Raw genomic sequence first — 21,043 nt, 5'->3', positions numbered from 1 at the left:
CAATTATCCGCTTTTGCCCATATTTCAGCAGGACAGAAGCCAGCCTGCCAGAGGAGGTCCAGCACCAACTGTACTTGCACTGCCTCGGGATCGTTCGCACCGTCCTCAGTATCCTCGTAAACGACTGCAGTGTATTTCTTTCCTTGCTCAAAGTAGCCCTGATTCCTGCCATCGTCATACGACGGCGTTGCTCGCAACCTTCTAGGCAGACGGGACTGCAAGTCGTCAAAGGCGAATTGCAACCAGCCGTAACATCTCTGCAGTCGTGGGACTTGCGTTGTATGCAGCAGGTCAGTTAACCCTGGATCTACGTCCTTCTGTCTCTGGCAGACTTTTCCTGAAAAAGCACGTAGATTGGCTTTAGCCTGCTGGCGAGTTGTGGGATTTGGGTCGAGTAAAATATGGCCCTTTTGCGGTTCGAACACAGACGCCCATCCTCTTTGGAACAGGGCGGCATTCTGGCACTCTCGCTGGGCGGCCAAATAGTATTGAAAACCACAAGACTAAGAATCCCAAAGCTAATCAGGGACTTGGTACGATGTTGCTCAGTCTCTATTAGAAGTTCTGCCAGCCTCTTTCTACTCTAAACACGTATAGTGTACTGTCCTGTTTCGAGTGTGTTCTCCAATTGAAACCATCGGCTCCGCGATCGAGTCTCGCGCTGTACCTTGCTTCGGGATCCTGATTGATACGCCCAACAAATATGACAGAGTCTAGGTCAAAGGGGCGTCGCCGGAGAAGTGGTCTCTTAAATCGTTCCGTGAGCAACTTATAGGTAAAGAGTCCATAAAGCCGGGATTGAAGAATCGACTATGCAACAGCATGCGTGCTACCCATGGTCTGTCCAACTGGTCTATTAGGTAAGTAGCAATGGTCGGCCGCGGCAGAAGGTGATGGTTCTCCCAAGTTTGTTGTCTGTTCCTCGGCCATTGTTAGGGGCCTCCAAGGAACAAACAGGGAGATTGCGGCCGGAGTGATCCAAAGACAATACACACATGGTGCACAAGTGAGAATCAAGCCTAACAAAAATCAAATATTCTACGCACTGGCCTTGAATATCAGATCACAGGCAGAGACGCATGTCACGTTGAAGGGTGTCGCTGCATGAACAATTCGAAGCGGTATCGTACAGGTTATGAACTGGCCGTGTGGCGCAAAGAACCCTTCCTACCAAGTGTATCTGGGGAGCAAAATAAAAAATGAATCGACAACACGGCTGCATCTGTAAGCACTTGTACAAAGATCAAGGTCGGGCGGTATGGTTTATTGTAGTATAAATAAAGATATTCGACGATATCAGAAGGCAAGACAGACTCCTCGACAGATGGTCCTCATCCATACCCCTGGTGGCCCATGCTGAATTAGACTTCCTGGGTCCCGAAACCGTCATAAAAGACGATAACCTTGACGTCGAGGATTTTACGTATCGTCTACGTGATATCTGGCTTCGGTGCCTCCGCTATCGTGTGAGTTATCAGCCTTGTAACTTCCAAACTGCCAGAGAGTTACTTTGTGCGTTCACGTTCGAAGCCCATTGTGTTCGAGCTAGGGGGTGTGTCGCATGGGATGTAGGGTGGGCATACCGCACAGTGCGGTGTGGCCACGCCCGTTTTTTTTTTTGGTGACAAAATTTCCCCGATTCAGACGTAGAAAACAAAATGTTCGGGGCGAAAATCTTGCAAAAAAAGCAAAACCCCACGCGAGCGGAACCTTTGTTTGACTCGAACACGGCCGAATCGGCCTGATCGGTCGTCCTCGTCATCTTCGTAGTCGACAAGGCGACGCTTCCGTTTCCCCATGATGTATCATGTCTGTATTTTGTAGCATTTCTCCTCCATCTGCCTTTAATGCCCTCCAGCTGTCGAGCTTGGGATACCAGCTGTACCGTCCCCTATTTTCATGCGTGTCAATTTGACAACCACAACTTCCGTGTCTAAGGCGAGGAAGTCGTAACGGACACGGTTATCGGCAGCATACGTGCTGATTTTGTGAAAAGGGCTCATCCAATCCTCAACAAGACATTCTTCTTTGGATTGTGTAGAAGACTTGGTCGTGATTGCCGACCTGTGCAGTTTTGGCAGAACATGGGTGTCACAGAAGATAGGCAGATTGAACACCTCACGCATGGGTGGGAAATCTTGGTAGCACTATATCTCGCGACGAATAGTGACACAAGGCGCATGACGTGCTCTTTGGCCTCTGTCTGTCGTGTCGACCATTCCGCCGACGAGCACGTTGTGGCTTGACCGTCATCGGTTTGCAACGCTGGCCGCGGCCCATGACGCACGGCAAGGTGGCCGCCAGCCTCTTTAACTCGTGAGCGACGCAAAGACGTCGGTGAGGAAGCATCGGTTCTGCCAAGTTGATGTTCACAACCATCCACCAACCGGTTCTACGCACCACACTTTCCGTGACTTTTAGACCGGTTAATGGGCGGAACACGACCCGCAGCTTGTCGGGGACGAACCGAGACAAGCAGCATTCCCGACGGGGCGAGGCGCAAAGACCAGGGAAAAGCGGTGGCGGGGCGTGGTGAGGAGTGACGTGTCGAGACGATTCGAGTTGTTCCGAAGGGAGGTTGTTCGTTTGCCGTTGCGTCGTTGTCGTCGTCTCTCGACTGACTCGGCGCCTCAGGCATTGATGAGAGCCGTCAAGTTTGTTCGACAGCGGATGATTTTGCAATGCCCAGGCTGTCGGCTGTCTGTGCCCTTGCCGAGGGCCGGGCCAGTCTTAGGTCCAGTCTTAGCCGTGGCTCGTCATGCGCGCGCCCACGCGCCCACGCGCCCCGGCTGCCCAGCTGTCCGCCCGCCCGCCCGCGACGCACAAACACAAACAAACGCTCTCCACTCCTCCAGCCAAGCCAAGCCATGCCGTAACTCTGATGCCCAAGATGCGTTCAGATGTCCAGACGTCCAGCCATCCATGATCCATCTAACCCGTCCCCGTCCCCGTCCCCGGCCCGTCCAACCTCTCGTCGACTTTCACCTAGTATCGCTGCATATCTTCGACTGCCGCAGCTTGCCTGTCCTCTATTCCTCTTGTTGGCTGTTGAAATCCTACATCTCCACCGTGCTCATTCCCCCCCCCCATTCCTCTCTCTCGGGCTAACCCGCCAGCCTCGACTGGCCCTCGACACGCAGACATCGACGGATCAATCTGCTCTTGATTGACTTGTTGATAGTATAGGCGCCGGCACCAGCACCGGCGGCTTCTCCCTGTCTGCTCTGTCCTCGACCGACCGCATCTAACCTTTTCAACATCAACCCGCGTCCCAGAATTTCAACTGCGGGTCCGGCTCCCTTTCCCTGGACCATGGTGACCGCGACTGCCTGCGCCGTCGACTTCACCTCATGACGCCCGGCCTCGGCGCCGCTGATGCGAGTGATCATGGCTTCACGGTCTCGAGCTGCCACCCCCGACCCAGGCATTCGCCCATGCCCGCGCCAACGACGTCGCGATGCATCTTTGTCTCTTCTCTGTTGCTGCGGGAGCGATGAGTGTGTGCTGTTGCGCCGCAATTGCTCAATCCTCGAATCCGTCGAAAAGGATGCCCACACCGCCGCTCAGCTTGGCCAGGTACGTTTGTCTGTACGCCTGTGGCTTTGTACGACTTGACGAGTGCGGAGTACCCCGTGCCAGACGTCTTTCTTCCCCCGAGACACGCGAGTTGCGCGTCTGACGGGGAGTGGCGGCCGGTCTCGCCTTGGCCGGCCTGGAGCATTCCAATCCTCGGCCACGTTCCATGGTCAAGGCCTTTACCCCTTTTTCGACTTGGACAAACCAGCAGGGGAAAACAACAACGCGCAGGGCCGCCTATATCACACTTCTTCTTTGCAAACAATGGTTTTACCGTCCTCCCCCGTCCTTTCTTGCCTCGCTAGTCTCGTGCGTTTTGTTGCTGTGTTTGCCAGCATGGCTCTTTGTGTCACGATAATCCCATGAGTTCGTCACTGATATTTGCTCTGCAGGCTTTATTAGCACGGCATGAAGCCTACATGGCCGATGCCGAGCGAGAGCGACTCGAACTCAATGCCCGCATAGAAAAGCTGGAAATGGACAAGCGCGGGCTCGAGGCGGAAAATGAGAGCACCATCAACCAGAACCGTGATTTGCTTGAACAACTAGAAGCCCTCAACAGCACCCTGAGCGATTCCGATGTCAAAATCAAAAGTCTCGAGTCTACCCTGCTCTCATCACAGCAGTCTGTCCGCCTCCTCGAATCTTCAGCCGGCCGCGCCGCCGATTTCGAACGACACATCGCCATTCTAGAGGACGAGCAAGAGAAGTTGCTCAATGAACTTCGCAGCTCCAAGGAGGATGCTAGATCTCATTCCCAGCGCTTCAAGGAGGCGCAACGTGGCATTCTGAATATGCAGGACCAGCTGGATCGTATCGAAGAGGAAGCCCGGCAGGAACGCCAACGACACGCCCAAGTCATCGAAAGAATGGAGCGACAGCGCGAAATCGAGAAACAACTTGACACGGCTGCCGGCCGGCTGAAGGGTGCTGCTGCCACCAAATCTCTACAAGAGCAAAAGAATAGCAGCAAGATTGTGGGCCACTTCGTCAAGGATCTGCTGCAGGACAACGCCAACTTGCAGCTTGGAATGGCCGAGTTGCGGGAAATGCTCATCAACTCCAACGACGAGATCCAGTCCTTGCGGGACCAACTCATGCATCATCAGCCAATGGCCCCCGACTCCAGCAGAGCATCGACTCTGAGAGCCGAGCTAGAAACTCTACTCGAACCCCCCTCCGTATCCCAAGAGCTCCATATCCACCACCACTACCACGTATCACAGAAGCACGAAACCCGAAAACTCAAAAAGAAGCGGCAGGGACTTTTCCCAGGCGTTTTCACACCCCCAGCTGCGTCCGCTCCGTCATCACCGCGAATCTCTGGGAATTGGGGGGGCCTCACCTCTTCTCCGACTGCGCCCGCTCTGCTCTCTCGTGTCCCTGATAGCGACACGTCCCCTACCGTGTCGAAGCCCGCTCAGGTCTGGGATGGACATTCTCGACCAGCGTCTGAAATCTCGTCATCGTTGCCAAGTTCGCCACAGTTGCAGCAGAATCGAGTCTTCGACTCGACCTTTACCGATTCGGACCCCCCCAACTCACCAACATCAAGCTTCGATCCCATGTCGCCGACCTGGCGAGCTGCCCATTCCAAGAGACCATCCCTCTCGTCGACGGTCAGCTTCCAGTCACTTGCAATGTCACTGATGGACTCTGTACCGGACACTCCTCCCTGTGGTCCGGTGACTTATCCGCACTGCCCAAAAGAGACTATTGAGGAGGAAGACGAGGAGGAGTCGAAGCTTCCTCCGCTCAAGATGCCTACGCGGACCCCGGCTCTCACGCTGGAGGCTGCAACGCCTACGGAAGACTCGTCACTTGCCGAAGAGGCCGATTTTTGCCCGGATGAGATGATGCCGCGTCCTCGGCTGCATCGCGCGTCATCGCACGAATCCATAATGTCCCTTTCAGGCGGTCTTGACATTCATACCCTCAAGTCAAGACCCAGCCAAATGACACTGCGGCCGCTAGGAGGGGTTGAAGCCGTGGTGACGGGCGTGATTGCTCGGCCTACTCTCTCAAAGTCGACGACGAAACGCAGTGACGCAGCATTACGAGACCACTTTGCTGGATTCCAAACATCGAGGTCGGCTTCCAGTCCAAACGCTGCCCGATTGTCCTACAGTCCGGCAACACCCCAAGGCAAGCTGGGCAAATGGGTCGGATGGCGTCCCTGGGCCGGCAGCAGTCCTAGCCCAAACTCGTCGCCTGTGCTGCAGCCCGAGAACCTTGGCAACGCGGACAAGGACAAGGACAAGGAGTTGCATCGATCGCCCGGAATCAACCAACCCGGCGCGATACCCGGATTCCAGCAGTATTGGTCTCTGCAGAAGCGCAAAGGAGCTCCGGCGCAAGTCACGGCCACAACAGTCGATCGCGAAGCCCTGATAGAAGTGCTGCAGGAATAGACATTTTGACTCCTTGGCAAAACGCAGTGACTGCCATCTAGAGCATTGGCTCAATACACTTGACTCTAAGCGACTTATCTCGGGAAGTTGGGTGACGCAAAGGAAGAGGAGACGCAGTTTACATACAGCTCTTGGATGACGAAGGAATGAGAGGGTACGTTTTCTTCTACGGCGTTGGAAGACTGACATTTTTGTATTGGGTGTACTGCATTATCATTGGCGAAGTAGATACCCTTGCCGAACGGCGGCTTGTTCTTTTGTTACTTTTAATACCTCGAATGTACACGGGTCAGATGCCACATCTGAACTGTAGAAGAACAATTGTGCGCGTGCTTGGAATGGCGTGTGCATGTCAATCGTGTGCCGCGGACATTTCTTTTCCGACGCATCCATGTCAGCTCTTGACCAGGAATGTCGCATGTGCCGCGTTGCCAAGCGTGCAACTACTCCGACACGGCACGTCGATGCCTGCTCTTGCCGAAAGGGAATGCTGTTGAGGAATGCACCTTTGCGTCTGCGGCATTCGCTTTGCCTGACCAGCGACACACCCTCACCCTGCGCACCGGCATTCATGGGCTTATAACTTATTCTACATCTCGTCCCAATAACCGGGTAGCTCAGTTGGTAGAGCGTCTGATCACTATCCTACAGTATTCTTATCATGTGACCAGAAGGTCGCAGGTTCAATCCCTGTCTCGGTTATATTTTTGATCTCCATTTTTTCCTTCCCTCGTTGCACCCCAGGTCAGGTCGGAATGTGGCTTTTTTAAAAAAAACTGCCCCGTTCAGCAGAGTAGCTCTGTAGGCAGAGGGTAGTGTAATCATGGTGTTCTCATTCGGTAATCAAGTCGCGGTTTTGGTCCTGTCAGCGCGGCTGTGCTTGCTGCGCGTTTCCACATCTCGTTTCCTTTCGCGTCTGTGGGCGGGACGATGAGAACCGCCGGTTAATGTCTTGGCTCTCGTGGGTGCCCTCGTCTGATTGGGATCGGGGTGGGCAAGCGTATTTGTTATTTCGGGAGTATAGCCTGATCAAATAAAGTGCTGGAAGAAATCTAAGAAATCTGTAAAGACCATGGCCTGGCCTGGGCCGGAGGTCAAGGTGCAAATGGCTATGGTTGAGACTTGGCGAAAAGTGGAGCTGTACTCGGGTTTATACCTGGACCTTCCTTCCCTCGCACTATTTGTAGAGTCGAGACTCGCCTACGCGATGAGGTGGCAAGAGGGTCGTGGATACTTGCCAATGCTTGCCCCGTGAGGACGGCAGCAGCAGTGGCGATTTGTTTTACTCTTGATCTATGTCGTTCAGGGCCCCGTCGATGCCATGGTGTCTGGGTAATGACAAATTGAGTACTAGGTTCATGTCTCATCTGAAAAGGTAATAATGACATGTAAAAAAAGCAAGATACAAGCGTGTCATTTAGGTATTTCAATGCTGCAGTAAATAAGAACATTCATGATGCAATTGGTGCAAGTTCCTTCACGACGCCTAGAAGAAGGAAGTCGCCCTAACAGCAATGCTCTCGTGATGGCAGTGTTTCCAGTCGATTCCTCGGGTTTACTGTTCTACTCTGCTTACCTAAAGTAACAGTCTCGTCTCTGCAGTCACATTGTCCACAAAATGCGGAGAAGCTTAATAGCGTAAATTCTTATATCCATTCCTTCATCTTGTCCACTTGTATGCAAATATAACGTATGGCCTGACGATGAGGACTACCACGAGCCGTATCCAGCGTCCAGTGGCACCGCCTCCAGGTGCAGCATATGGCTGAAAACAAAGCTGGATAAGTGTAGACCATCGAACCAGGCATCCCGTGTCGGCGGCTAATGAATGGTTGATATTGTTCCCGAGGAAATGAGGCTGTTGTGCACCCCACCTCAGTTTCTTACGCATCCTGATTGAAGCCTCCAGCTGACGCTCGAACGAGCCTGACGTTGAGGTCAGTGTCCCGTCATCTTGCAGGACACCATAAATAACGCCTCTATTGTCACTCTGAAGCGGTCCGCTTTGTTTAGTAGCAGCCGATGACTTTGACAGGGGGTCTGGCCTTGATGCAGCATTTTGCTCATCAAGAAGTAGCACCGTTAGCAGTTACTAAATCATTTAATTTTTGCTTGGGAGGAGGGAGCCCTTGGCAACGTTTGAGAAGACCGAGGGGATGGTGCAGAGGTTCGCCTCGGAACTTGTCATATGAGCAACTCCACAAGTTTTTTGCGACGCCATCTACGCGGCTCCCAACTTTGCTTTGTCGCTCGTTCCTCTTTTGCTTCCACTTCTAGCCTCGCAACCATGCCTACAGATCGACAAGGGCGTATGCTCACGAAAAATGACATCATGGACGGTAAGTGGCGTGGCCTTGCTCAGAAGCCTGTCTGTCGTCAATGAAACGCTCACGGTCACAGGGTTATCCGAGCTGGATGTAGCTTTCGAGGCAGCAGAACTGCTCATGAGTGTGACTCCAATCCGCTTCGTCACAATTGGGGGCATGCTGGCTGTTTCGCTCTTCCAAAATCGCATGGTGACTAAAGACATCGACTTTCTCCTTGATCCTAATATAGATGCCGTAGTTGAGTATCGAGACGAAGTCTTGAGGGTAATCCAGGGCGTCGCCAGGATGAGGGGCTTCAATAGCGATTGGATGAACGACGAGCTGAAAATCTTCATTCAAAGCTCTAACAGGCTCAACCTCTTCTTGCAATCCGTCGAGCAAGGTATCATCGTCTATCAAGGCCAGAACCTCATCGTGTATGCCGGCCGTCTAGACTTCGCTCTGGAGCGCAAACTTCGCCGTGTCGACGAGAGGAGTAGCAACAGGTCGCGTGAGCTTGACCTCTCCGACGCCGTGACGCTAGTCCATTACATTAAAGGCGACGGCCATCCTCTCAGCTGGAAGTACGTCCAAGGGTTGGATGAAAACGGCCTGGGGGTGAAGGTTGGCGATGCTGCTATCCAAGCGACCGCTATTGAGTACGTGAGGGTGTACTCTACCCAAGGGATAGTTGACATGGTGTGGGACGAAACGTACCAGGGCTGGAAATATACCAACCTGGAAGGCGAGTGGATGCGGGTGTAGATGAGTGCCAATTGCACGGTGTGAAGGACTCATTGTTCAGACCGTCCTTAACGAGGCTGAGGATGCTTGTATATTCCTTTTGTCGAAATCAGGATCCGAACTCTTATCATTGGGGTCATGATATTTGTGCAGAATCAATCTTTCGTCTAGTGCGGGGACATGGTGTGTCCAACTCGGCGCAGAGAAATAGTCGACAGGGCTACCGCTCTCGACATGACGACCGTTTCGCCGCAGACCCAAGGAGAGCCGCCAGTTAAAGGACCAGACAAGAGCCTCGGCCAGTGAAGCAAAAACGGCAAGTTGCTCAGGATCCGTACAGCCATCTTCGTGTGGGTCGCGGAGAAGCTCAGGATTCCAACTAGGCTGCCGCTTCCAAAAATACTCCGTCTCATACCCAATCAGTGCTTCGTCATAGGCGCATACTGCTTCGTAGAGGCGATAGAAGGAGCGCTGCATGGTATCACGCCATCGCCAGACCGGCAGGAGGCGCAACTCGAAGATATCAGGGTGTGTCTCATCCATGTATGCCTCAGGGTCGTAGGCCATGATATAGCGTGGTCCGGGCGGTAGATGGCAGTAGAAATGTCGAGGAAACCTCAAGAACAGCCCTAAAAGTTTTAAAAACGGGTGTCGATAGACCCGAGAGAGGACCCTCACAGAGTATCGCAGTTCGAGCGGCGTCGCGTAGAACTCGATACGCCAACGCCAGCGGCGCAATTTCCTCGCAAGGCACTCCATTGCCATGAAAGTCATGGAGGGAATGTGAGAGCGTTGGAACGCGAGAAAAACTTCAGGTGGGAAGGGAGTTGGAGCGCTACAACCTGAACGGGTAAAAAAGAAAAAGAAAAAGAAAAAGAAAGATGGGAGGAAATGCCCAGGACCGGATTGGAGCTTTGGGAACCTCAGCGGCGTTATTGCCAGTATGTAAATACCGGGGCTGTCAGGACCGTGATATGCACGTAAACCGAAACACGCATCCCCTGTAAATTAACTTGGAGCCAGTTGACAATTGCGTCTTTGAGCTTCCACACTGTCGCAAAATACTACTGCAATTGTGAACAGACTCTCGCACCCTGCAAATATGTGAAACTCTCCTGGGTCCAACGAGAAACACGGCTGCCTCACCACCCAAGTGTTGGTCTTTCTCCTGCGCTACTCCGGAGTCCGGGGATCATCTCTGAATCATTTGCATGATAGAATGTGAACCGAGCAAGAGGAGGCGACAAGACCATGTCCTTAGATACTCATCAGAAGGGCTGGGTGAATCTGTGAGAGATATCTCTTCATGGGGACGGAGGAAAGCAGAGTTTCACATCGTGCTCAACCTAACGCTCTTTTATTTTTTGCTACCGAACGAGCCATCCGGGCACCACCGAAAGATCGACGCTATCGAGTCACCTTTCGTGTCATATCCGACGACGCTGGAACAAACGGTTGTACAGGTGTTAGGCTGAGCCGTAAAGTACTCGTCGCAGTCTGAGCATATCTTGGCTTGTCACTCAGTCGACAGTACGTCTTTAGTGTAGTCTGAATCGGTCGAGTCATGGAGTTGTTATTGTTGTCATTTCGTTGATGCTGGGAGGGACGAAAACTTCCCGTCTTCAATCCTATATTTTTGACAATCGGACGATCCCCCGAAGCCCTTGATAATTAACGTCATCGGCATGTGTTGTGGTCATTCATAGCAAGTACTCCGGGATGGCTCTGGCACTCAAGACGCAACTCAATATGCTCCGCCCAACAATTGACCGCCTACATTGACCAAATGGTGCAATGGCTCAGCGCAAGATCTGCAGTTTTGCAGTGAGTAGGAAGCGATACTCAACGAACGGTTGTTTCCAAAGTCTGAATACCTGCACTGCTGCTCCCCTCGGCTACGCGACCATCATCTGTCGCTGTGCCAATGGTGTGTCCTCCCAGGATATTCTACCACACGGGGACTAGAAGCTGATTGAAGACTGGATGTTTCCGATGCAATCCTGATAACTATGAGGCTGGTGGTAGTAGCTGTGACCACCTTGGGGGGTTATTGGAGCCGGCGACTTGAGGTCTTTGGCAGGCCACTGTTGATGGTGCGTAAAAAAGACGCCATCTATAGTCACGTCAGTTGCGATCCAAGATGCCTAACGAGTGAGTGGAGGATTCCAGCTACTTCAAGCTATCCGGTATAGCAAGTACAGCAATTAGTTTGCAGTGCAAATGGATCGAACGCTAAGGATCTTTATCGCCAGAAGCATTTGCAGCCTCATGGAAAGCATTCACTCGCATATAATCAAATATCTAGGCCACGTTCCCAGCTAGAGCGAAGACCAAGTGCAGTCAACTCATTGCGTCTTCATCGCCACCATTCGAACATGGGAAGCTTCCATAATCGCTCGAGTCCTCGACTGAGCCGGGCGTCGTCTCAAGTTTCAGACTGTGGGTCTCATCTAGCTTGATCAGCCATTATATTTCTCCCGGATTCTTGCGGAGCTAGCCGTGGATGGAGACTGGAGTACGGCTGCGGTCTCGGATGTCGTGCGTGTCACTTGTGTAGTCATCGTCCTCTGCGACTCCAAAACTCCATGCTTAAAAGGCGGTCAGGTCAACTGGTGTATGACCTACATCCCATCACCGCTGCTCCAAGGATCCCTAGGCAGGCACAGATACTGATTCTTCTCACATCTCCCACCATGACGGCGTACATTCGTCCTTTGTCCTCCAGAGACCTGGATCGCTGCGCAGCACTAGAGTCTGCTGCCTTTCCGCCGTCACAGGCGGCAACGTACGAAAAGGTACCGCGGCTCCCGCCAAATGACGCTGCCATGTGCCAGCGGCTAACGTCGTCTCAATCAAGATTGGTTACCGACTGTCTGTCTGCCCGGGGCTTTGCTACGGGCTGTTTCTGAAGAGCTCGGATGGGACTGCGCCTGATCTCAGCACAGTCCAGGTCCTCTCATCCGCCCAGGCAGCGAGCGTCAATGACGGCACATTGGTTGCTCACACGATTGCCACCAGGGCCAAGTCCACGCTCATTGTCGACCAGGACATGGACTACCCCAAGGATTGGAAGGCCAACCCGAGAGCTGTGGCCGGCGTTGGCCACCAGCCGTCCGGGACAAGTGTCGCGTTGCACTCACTGGCCGTTTCGCCGGACCACCAAAGGCGAGGGCTGGGGAAGCTTCTGATGGGGAAGTATATTGAGCAAGTGAAGCGGATAGAAGGAGTCGAGAGGATTGCCATCTTGACCTACGATAGGCTGGTCCCTTACTATGAGAAGCTGGGGTTCAAGAATCACGGCAAGAGCGCGGCTACGTACGCCGGCGTTTCGTGGTACGATCTGGTAAGTCTTGTTAGATCTTCGGTTCCAGGATGACGAGCTGATGTGTAGTAGACCTACGACTTCTCCTAGACTCACCTCTTTCTTGTCCGTCTTTATGGGAAACATGGTCGTCTGGGGAACACGCAACAACTACGTTGGGGGTGGAGTCGAGGATAGGTGAAGTAATATTCACGGGCTACACGTAGGGCTTGTCGAGAGGCCTTTCGTGCCCTGTCGGTAGATCATTCAATTCCATCTCGATTTTTACAAGAAGCAAACCATTGTAACCCCAGCTATTTTCAATACCAAACAACAACTAAAGTATCAGGAGGGTTTGAGATAGGCAAGACCAACTGTTCCAGGGAGTACCATCTAAGCCCTTTGTACTGACCATCACTTGAAGCCTTCACTTAAGCCGGTTGGGGAGAGGCCGATACCCTGCCCAACGTAACAGAGGGTCTTACGGCAGTAGGCTCTTCCAGGCCGCGCCGTGTTACCACCACAGTATCTTTGTTTCTATTCGTCCTCTTCTAAATGCTACAGGTATGGCTCATGTATTGGTTGATGCCTTGCGGAGACGCCATGTCAGTATCTAGACCTGGCAGTAGTAGTTACGTGACATTAGGAGTGATTGGAAATTAAGTTAATTTGACGTCGAAGCGCTCATGTGGCACAGCTTATGGCAAGTGACGGCTCTAAATCGAACAAGGCACCTTTCATCACACCTTGTACAGCACAGCCCGCTCCTTTTTTTTTTGCATGCTTGCAGCATGATAGCTTTTGTTTGGCCATTATGTGGCCTGTCTTCTGCTTTGCCGCCAGTACCACCCCAGGGTGACTCAAGGTGTGTTCGTCAGCTACAATGTATGTCTCACGACGACGCTTAGCATCCACATGGCTCGTGCTGGGCTATGTCGAGGCTGAAAGGTTCTCTCGGCAACGGCTGCTTTGGCATATCATGTCAATCAAAAGCATTGCCAGGCCAGGAGGGCGCCACGCCGGGGCTTCAGACGCCACAGAGGGCTGGCACACTACGTTTGTGGTGCATTACAGCATCAACATGATTCTACATCCCTTTGCTATCATTGATTCGGTGGATCCCTGCTCTCACGGAGTCCATTCGGCCCATTCCAAGTGGCGAGTTGGTTGGAAGCACACGCCGGCCGCATTCCCCTGACCAGCTCGGTCAATGTGTAAGCAGGCAGGAAACAACCAGCAACTGGGGGACGAATTTGAAAATGCTGGACTAGAGTAGAACTGAAGAATAGAGCGCAACGGTATACAGAGATGGAGCTTAGAGCCCGAATCCTCATCACCTGCCGCCTTGGCTGGAGCTACGGTTTGGATGGGTTATGGTTTGGATGGACAACTAATCTCCGGAAACTCTATCTCTCAAGTTAGGCACACCTGCATGCTGCAGCCTGGAGCCTTTTCCAAATATTTGTACAAGGTTACGACGTCGGGCACGGCTTGCAGCGTGGTGCATGATGGCTTGACCTCCATCGAATGGGTGCAGACATTGCCGCCTACCTCGTCGAGGATAACGAGGCTCTTACGGCATAGCAAAGTGCCGTCACGACTTGTCCAGGTCGTCGCTTTCGCAGTTCGCGGCACCAGACGCCCCTTCACCCTTTCCCCTTGCTGAGCTCGCAAAGCCATTTCACAGCTTTTGCCTTGCCATCACTTCAAGTGCTCACTTCACTGCCATAGAAGCCGTGTTCGATCTTCTGCTAGTTTTTCAGCAACAGTTTTGTGCTTTGCGTGTGGTTTTTTTCCTTCGGCTTGACCTACCTGGTTGCGTAACAACTCTCACTCTCGACAAGCAAGATGCCAGCTCCATGGAAGCTTGCCGCGCTCATCCTCGCGGGGTTTGCGGCGATGTGCGCTGCTGATGCTGGAGATGACTTCTCCAACAATTTGTTCTCGGACCTCGCGCCGTGAGTATTCGTCCCATTCGTGTAAGTCTGTGAGCGGAGCTGGTTACTGATATTTGATTATACGTAGGCTGCTGGCTCTTTTCGGAGAACGGGTTACCATGCAGTTCATGAGCCAATCGACAGGATGGGCGGATAACTTTATTCTCGCCATGGCTCCCTTGGGTATCATTACCATCATCACCAGCGCCATCAGGGTAGGCGGCCCTTCGTGGCTCAAGGCCATCATCGGAAGAGCCAGGGAGAACCTGGCAGTCGCCGAGGCCGAGCTCATGTCGTCTACCTCTCACGAGGTCTGCGAGCTGTGGAACGGCCAAGGGATCGTGAGATGCATAGGGTCACCGTCCACGACGGAGTTTATCTGCCTGCGACCCGCGGACGCGAAGGAGGCAGAGGACTGTGCGCAGCAGGTCCCGGACATAATCGAGCTGAAGGAGGCGCTGGAAAAAAGATATCTCTGCGAAGTCGGTAAGTGGCCCGCCCGTTCCCCGTGTCAGTCGGCCTTGGTGAAGACCCAAGCTTACGCCTTGATCTAGTTCCCGACAGCTGGGCCGACTTCTGGGACAACATCCGGCGCCGGATCGGTCTCAAGAAGGCCGCTCAACCGTTGATCAACTCGGAGGTAGAGGAGGGGACGCCGTCTCGGGCATCCGCCGCGATACCCGTCTCCAGAATCACCATCGTCCGGAGCCAGCATGCTGCCGCGCCCAACATCTCTCTCAACTCACACAACCACTTCAAGCGAGGCGAATTGCGCGCCGTGGCCGTCCTCGGGACTCTCCTCCAACTAGGGGTCCTGGCTTATTCCGGGCTTGCCACCTACCACCCGCGGCTGACGTTTCCCAAGGGCGACAATGCGGTGGCCGGCTACGCGTTCCCCTGCACTGCGGGTGGAACGATCGTGCTGATAGCTGGCCTGTTGCTGTGTGCCCATGTCGTCGAGAGTAGCACCGAGGAGAAGATGTATCAGCCAGCCAAGGAGACAGCAGCCCGATTGATTTGGCTACAGCAGACGGAAAGCGTGGGCGAGCAGTGGTTCCAGTCGTTTGCATTATCTACCGGGGATAATCAGGCTTTCATCACCACGTCTCGCCGGGCGGACAAGCAAAGCCATGCCATCAAGAAGACTGTGGCTGGCACCGCGGTCAGCTCCTGCGGGTTTGTCGTACAATTCATCGGCCTGCGTGGAATGCATTGGTCCGCGTCAATCGCTCAACTCGGTGCAGTCCTTGCCATGGCCGCTGTCAGGGCATGGGTCCGTCGAGGGCTCGTACGGTCTATCGACTGGATTCGTCTGGCGCCGGGATATGAGCTGGAATGGTTTGTGACGACGCTGGGAGATTTTGACAGAGCAGCACGGCCACGGGATAATAGCTCCATGGGGAACAAAGAACACACAGAGCGAGAGCAAGCGGCGCAACCAGGCACCGACTTGAAGAGGGCGAAAGGGAGCAGCTTGACAGCACACGATCTGATGGTGATCAGAAAAACTCTCGGGGGCCTCACTGCCTGGCAGGGCCCTATTTCCTCGGTTGCGGTGACCCTTGCAAGAGCCATCAGGACCACGCTTGACTCTCTATCCAGTTGTCTTCCTCAAGATGACTTCATCTGGTCTCTCCAAGCCCTCTCGTCAGGGCGTCAGGGGGACAAGCCACCGGAGATCCGCTGGGCACGAGACGTCAACGTAGAGACCATTCAGAAGGACATTGAGGTTGCGCTTTCTTTACGTTTACATCTGGTCCACTCGCAATTGCAGCCGACTGGTCATCCAAACTCTACTCACGCCCAAGACAGCACGTTGAATGCGCGAAAGCCGGCCGGAAAACAACCCGCAGATCGAAATCTACACATCATAGGCCCAGGCACACGAGCCCTGAGGCGGGATCTCGGATGGTGGATGCCCCCTGATGTGGGAAGAGTTTTGGAGATCAAAGAAGCCGAGAACGGAACCATCAAGGTCAAAAGGCATCGCATTGTCGGCCGTGTGAAGGAGAAAGCGGGAGACAGCGACAGACGAGGTTGCGGCGCCGGCAGCACCTCTCAGCAAGGTATCGATACAGCTCGGTATAACGGCGAGGCCGCCAACTTCAACCTGGAAGACATACGTAATGGCGAGATTGAAGAGGATACACTCTTGGCGTCTGAGTCGTACGGCTCCATAGAGCTTCTGTACGCTCAAGACATGTTCACGGCATTCATGCAGTCCGCGGCAAGGCAAATGACGGCAGCCCTTGAGGGCGGCTCTGACGTGCGGCTCAAAGACTCTGGCATCCATGCCTGGAAACGGTTCACGCTTCACAACGATAAACTTTCGAGGATGGCTCAAGACATCTGCAACTCTGGACTTGGAAACCTCCAGCAGAGCTATTTAAGCATTATTCAACCACTGGGCGCAGAGAACAAGCTCCCGGAGCCAGACAACATTATTACAAAAGTGCAAGAACATGCTACGCCGCAGGAGCAGCTCCAACATTTTGTCGCAGTGTCCGATATGTACTTGTGGCTTTTCGAAACGGCCAGCACATTTCCGAGAACGAGCAGCGTTGCTATCAAGGCTGTAGCACTGTTATTCGAGATCTTGAGGAGGGCTTCTCTGACTTTTTCAATGTGGGAGTCTCAAGGTTACAAGCCAGCGGAAATTTCAGAATTTGACCAGAGAAGGTTGAAAATAAAAGAATTAATACTAAAACATGTTGATCAAACGACATTGTTATCTTTCAAGGAGTTATACAGAAAGCAGCGACGACTGTGGCAATGCGACATTCTCCAAGATATTGGGACTACTCCTACTAGAGACGAACACGTCGAGTTTCCAGAAACGTTCAACTTCATGCCCTTGCATGACGAAGGCAGGAGACCTGGTTTTTTAGACCTTTGCATAAGGTCCAGGATGACCCACGAAGTGGTGAATCAGAAAGACATTCATGACTGGACGCCCCTCCATTACGCGACGACTTGCCATCGATATTGGCTGATTCTCTGCCTTCAACCATACATGAACGCGCGAGATCTGGGCGGCTGGACTCCTCTCCATTACGCCTGTAACACGCCCGACGGTTTTAAAACGTTACGGCAGCTCCTTAAGGGAAGACCACAAGTCGATGTCCGAGGAGTAGATGGAGTAACTCCACTGCATTGCGCCGCCATGACTGGGAATGTTACCATGGTTCAATGACTCGTTGGCGCAGGTGCGGCTCCTGATATACAAGACCCCATGGGAAATGCGGCTCTGCACTGGGCTGCACTCAAGGGGCACGTATCTGTCGTTGAATACCTATACGAAGACGGCGCCAAACAGCTGCGAAATAAACAAGGTAGGACTGCCTTGCATCTGGCGGCGATGGCGGGAAAGGAGGATGTAGTACGCTTGCTCGCTCCCTCCCCCTACGAGCAGAACAACGTCAACATCGACACCGTAGCCAAAGCGGCGCGACGGCGCCTTGTCGATGTGGAAGCGGGGGACTTCGATGGAATGACGCCGCTACACATGGCCGCCGCGAAGGGACACGAGGGTGTCGTGCAGTATCTTGTAGGCGAAGCCGGCGTGAATACAGAAGCCAGGGATAGCCGTGGGAGCACGCCCCTACATGAAGCAGCTTATTCTGGGCATGAAGCTATCGTGCAGTATCTTATAGGCGAGGCTGGCGTGAACACAGAGGCTAGAGATATTAATAGGAGCACGCTACTACACGCTGCAGCTTATTCTGGGCACGAAGCTATTTTGCGGTATCTTGTAGGTAAGTCCGGCGTGAACATAGAAGCTCAGGATTGTCAGGCGCGTACGCCACTACACATTGCAGCCGATTCTGGGCACGAAGCTATCGTGCGATATCTTCTAGGCGAGGCCGGCGTCGATAAGGAGGCTAGAGATTACCGCAGAGATACGCCACTACACAGAGCAGCTGGTTCTGGGCATAAAGCTGTCGTGCGGTATCTTGTAGGTGAGGCCGGCGTGAACATAGAAGCTCGGGATAGTCTGGGGTGTACGCCACTACACATAGCAGCTTGTTATAGACATGAAGCTGTCGTGCGGTATCTTGTAGGCGAGGCTGGCGTGGATAAGGAGGCTAAAGAAAATGATGGGCGTACGCCACTGCACTTGGCGGCCTCTTCTGTGAGTGAGGATATTGTGCGGTATCTTGTAACTGAGGCCGGCGTGAATAAGGAGGCTAGAGACGATGCGGGAAAGACACCGGCACAATATGCGGCCGAGAGTGGCTTAGATGAAATTGTAAGGATATTGGAAGAAGTTGAGAACTAAGGCAGAAAGAAACTTTCAGGGCATGTAATCAACATCCCTCTTGGGCGTCAGGTCAGCGTAACTTGGCACAGGAACAATCATACAATGACCACTGGTGCAAGAGCACAGCAGTTGATCCCCAGACTATGGCCAGTCGAGGTGAGTGTGTCCTCAGGGCTTTTTATAGAAATGTCCCGTAGGAGAGCCGTCCTGTCGTCGCCTGTGGATAGGACGCGGATGGACAGGCGGATCGAACCAAGTCAGTGTTGCCTCGCGGCGCACTAACACGACGCTCGTTTTCAAGGTTTCATTGTTTTGATTTTCTGGTCACCGCTAGCACTAACGACGGGGTCTTGAAAGTCTCTTTTTCATGATGCTACAGGATGCAAAGGGCACGTAGCAAATACTGTCATGGTGACCACACAAATTGCGCATGTTCTCGTGATTATCCGCGGCCTGACTGTAGCTTCATGAAGGACCAAGAGCACGCCGGGTCAACGCCCCCGAACGACTTGGGTGTGGCCCTGGCTGGTCTTTTCCGGCAGACCCCCGAAACCGGCACTCCGCGGAGCGTCTACTTCAAGCGCAGTAAAGCGTGATTTTTGCCGTCAAGATGATGATGCAGAACGACCAAGGACACTGTTGCCGCCCAAGCTTGAAGCCGCATGCCGCCTCGCACAGACGCGTCCGCTACTTCAACAGCCGCCACGATCCAGTCTCGGACCAAATCCGCGCATACCACTGATGCAATGTATCCATCCACGGCGGCATCGGCCCCTTCACCCCCAGCACCTTGCCCTGGCTCGAGAACAGGCAACTCTTCAAGGTGAGTTCGACCTCGCCGCGCGCGTCGTCCACGACGGCGCCGATGACAAACAGGCCGTCGCTCTCTCGCAAGGCCTGGGTCCGCGGGGAGTCGCCGCACCGGACCGTGATGGACGTGGGTGTCTTTTCCACCACCTCGAAGTGGTCGACGAAGCAGGTCCCCCTCTCATACTTGCTCTCCGAAAGCTGCTCGGTGGTCCACAACTGCGTGCTCGTGTCCGGACCCTGGTGCTTCCACTGAAGATAGCGGCGCTGAGCCCGGAAGCCTGGCACCCGAACTTAGCTCCTGGACACGTGGCCCTGCATCTCGATGCCGTCGCGCAGCCAGAGGCTTACCGTATCCCGACCAAATGCCGCGGCAGTATTCCAGCACAAGATGACGGGGGTTCTTGACAAGTTCGGGTCGTATCCTGTCGAGCGGTATGCGTCTGATGCATATGTCCTGGGTCGCCGGGTTGGCGGATGGGTTGTACCGCTTGAATAGCTTGGATGTCCAGATGGGGTCGGAAGCCGCAAGGGGCGAGATGACGGGGTTCTTGACGGCCAGGTAGGCCGCAACGGTCGTCGTCCCCAGGAGGGACGAGAAGATGGCTTTGGACACGAGGCCCATGGCTGGGTTGTGATGGCGCCAGCTTTCGTGACTCGGGACTGAAGTGTTCTGCGTCGACTCTGCGCCGCGTGTGCCTCTCGTCAAGGCCGCTTGGATGATGCAAGATGGGGGAACGTGAACTCGCCATGAGGGCGGCGTCCATGGGGTTGAACTGCATCGCCGACGAAACGACGCCGAGGTCGAACCGACGTCAAGCAAGTCTGCTCAAGCGTGATCTTGCCCATTTAGAGTTAGCGCGCAGCCAAAATCGGCCCCTCGGCCAGCATCACGGCCCCAATTTGAAGGGGACGCCAAATACGCATAGCGCACTGCATGAATGCGGGTGCCGCGCTAGTCTCAATCCAGGCAGACACTCCACTTGTTCTTTTTATTGGGAATTATGCCTATCTCCAAGACCTGAAATTGCATTTCTTGCTGGCTCGTTATGCGTCGTGCGCATCAACAGCCTCTGCATAAGGGGGCTGGAGCATCGATGAATGGGCGAAAGGAACAAAGGGAGCTTTGTCGCCCATTGCGGGGTGGCGCATTGCGATTGACGGGGTCATGCGTGGTCAAAATGTGCGACATGCGCGTTTGGACGTCCAAGTTGGTGATGATGCCTGAGGCGGCCCGTGAATTGAATCTACACCAACCTCACGGACGGCGCGCTGGCGTCACCATTGTTTGACGACGGAAGAGAACCCGACGCATGTTGCTTCATCTCCATCTTGTTGGGTCGGGATGCTCTGCATCTGCACTCTGCTGGCTCCTGTAATCGATCCGACCATGGACGCACATCCGGTGCATCATCCAACTACCACGATGACGATTCTCACAAAAGGACACCCTTGCTCGGATGCACGAAGTGAATTCCATTCTATTCTTCTCGTCTTCGGGACGCCGAAGCATATTCGTCACAGCCAATGTAGCAGACCCCGTTGTCCGTCACCACCATGTGAGCGTAGCCTGATGCGGCGGCCGTCACGACTTCCGCGTCCAAAGGAAGGCTCATCATGGCACACGACGTGCTGGCATGGACAGGACAAATCTAGCGTCCCACGGCCTTGCGACTGTCGCCGGTTCTCCTGTTCTTGTT

At 53.7% G+C, this 21,043-nt stretch overlaps 6 protein-coding genes across 6 annotated transcripts; 4 read left to right on the top strand and 2 right to left on the bottom strand.

Moving 5' to 3' along the window:
* Nucleotides 1-3,995: 3,995 nt before the first annotated feature.
* On the top strand, nucleotides 3,996-5,987 carry MAM_06962 (uncharacterized protein; the record flags this gene model as incomplete). Its single annotated transcript, XM_040825760.1, has 1 exon — nucleotides 3,996-5,987. The coding sequence occupies one exon, from the start codon at nucleotides 3,996-3,998 to the stop codon at nucleotides 5,985-5,987; it is 1,992 nt and encodes a 663-aa protein (XP_040676317.1).
* Nucleotides 5,988-8,274: 2,287 nt separating this feature from the next.
* On the top strand, nucleotides 8,275-9,058 carry MAM_06961 (uncharacterized protein; the record flags this gene model as incomplete). Its single annotated transcript, XM_040825759.1, has 2 exons — nucleotides 8,275-8,326; nucleotides 8,388-9,058. 2 exons carry the CDS (start codon nucleotides 8,275-8,277, stop codon nucleotides 9,056-9,058), a joined length of 723 nt encoding a protein of 240 aa, XP_040676316.1.
* Nucleotides 9,059-9,094: 36 nt separating this feature from the next.
* On the bottom strand, nucleotides 9,095-9,604 carry MAM_06960 (uncharacterized protein; the record flags this gene model as incomplete). Its single annotated transcript, XM_040825758.1, has 1 exon — nucleotides 9,095-9,604. The coding sequence occupies one exon, from the start codon at nucleotides 9,602-9,604 to the stop codon at nucleotides 9,095-9,097; it is 510 nt and encodes a 169-aa protein (XP_040676315.1).
* Nucleotides 9,605-11,730: 2,126 nt separating this feature from the next.
* Nucleotides 11,731-12,449, top strand: MAM_06959 (acetyltransferase; the record flags this gene model as incomplete). Its single annotated transcript, XM_040825757.1, has 3 exons — nucleotides 11,731-11,908; nucleotides 11,983-12,380; nucleotides 12,432-12,449. 3 exons carry the CDS (start codon nucleotides 11,731-11,733, stop codon nucleotides 12,447-12,449), a joined length of 594 nt encoding a protein of 197 aa, XP_040676314.1.
* Nucleotides 12,450-14,186: 1,737 nt separating this feature from the next.
* Nucleotides 14,187-18,554, top strand: MAM_06958 (ankyrin repeat protein; the record flags this gene model as incomplete). Its single annotated transcript, XM_040825756.1, has 5 exons — nucleotides 14,187-14,296; nucleotides 14,364-14,761; nucleotides 14,830-17,334; nucleotides 17,482-18,030; nucleotides 18,094-18,554. 5 exons carry the CDS (start codon nucleotides 14,187-14,189, stop codon nucleotides 18,552-18,554), a joined length of 4,023 nt encoding a protein of 1,340 aa, XP_040676313.1.
* Nucleotides 18,555-19,223: 669 nt separating this feature from the next.
* On the bottom strand, nucleotides 19,224-19,968 carry MAM_06957 (uncharacterized protein; the record flags this gene model as incomplete). Its single annotated transcript, XM_040825755.1, has 2 exons — nucleotides 19,224-19,624; nucleotides 19,695-19,968. The coding sequence occupies 2 exons, from the start codon at nucleotides 19,966-19,968 to the stop codon at nucleotides 19,224-19,226; spliced, it is 675 nt and encodes a 224-aa protein (XP_040676312.1).
* Between the last annotated feature and the right edge of the window lie 1,075 nt (nucleotides 19,969-21,043).

Source organism: Metarhizium album, assembly GCF_000804445.1.
Source record: "Metarhizium album ARSEF 1941 chromosome Unknown scaffold_25, whole genome shotgun sequence".
Taxonomy (NCBI): domain Eukaryota; kingdom Fungi; phylum Ascomycota; class Sordariomycetes; order Hypocreales; family Clavicipitaceae; genus Metarhizium; species Metarhizium album.
The sequence above is the reverse complement of the archived record's forward strand: the minus strand, read 5'-3'. Positions and strand labels throughout refer to the sequence as shown.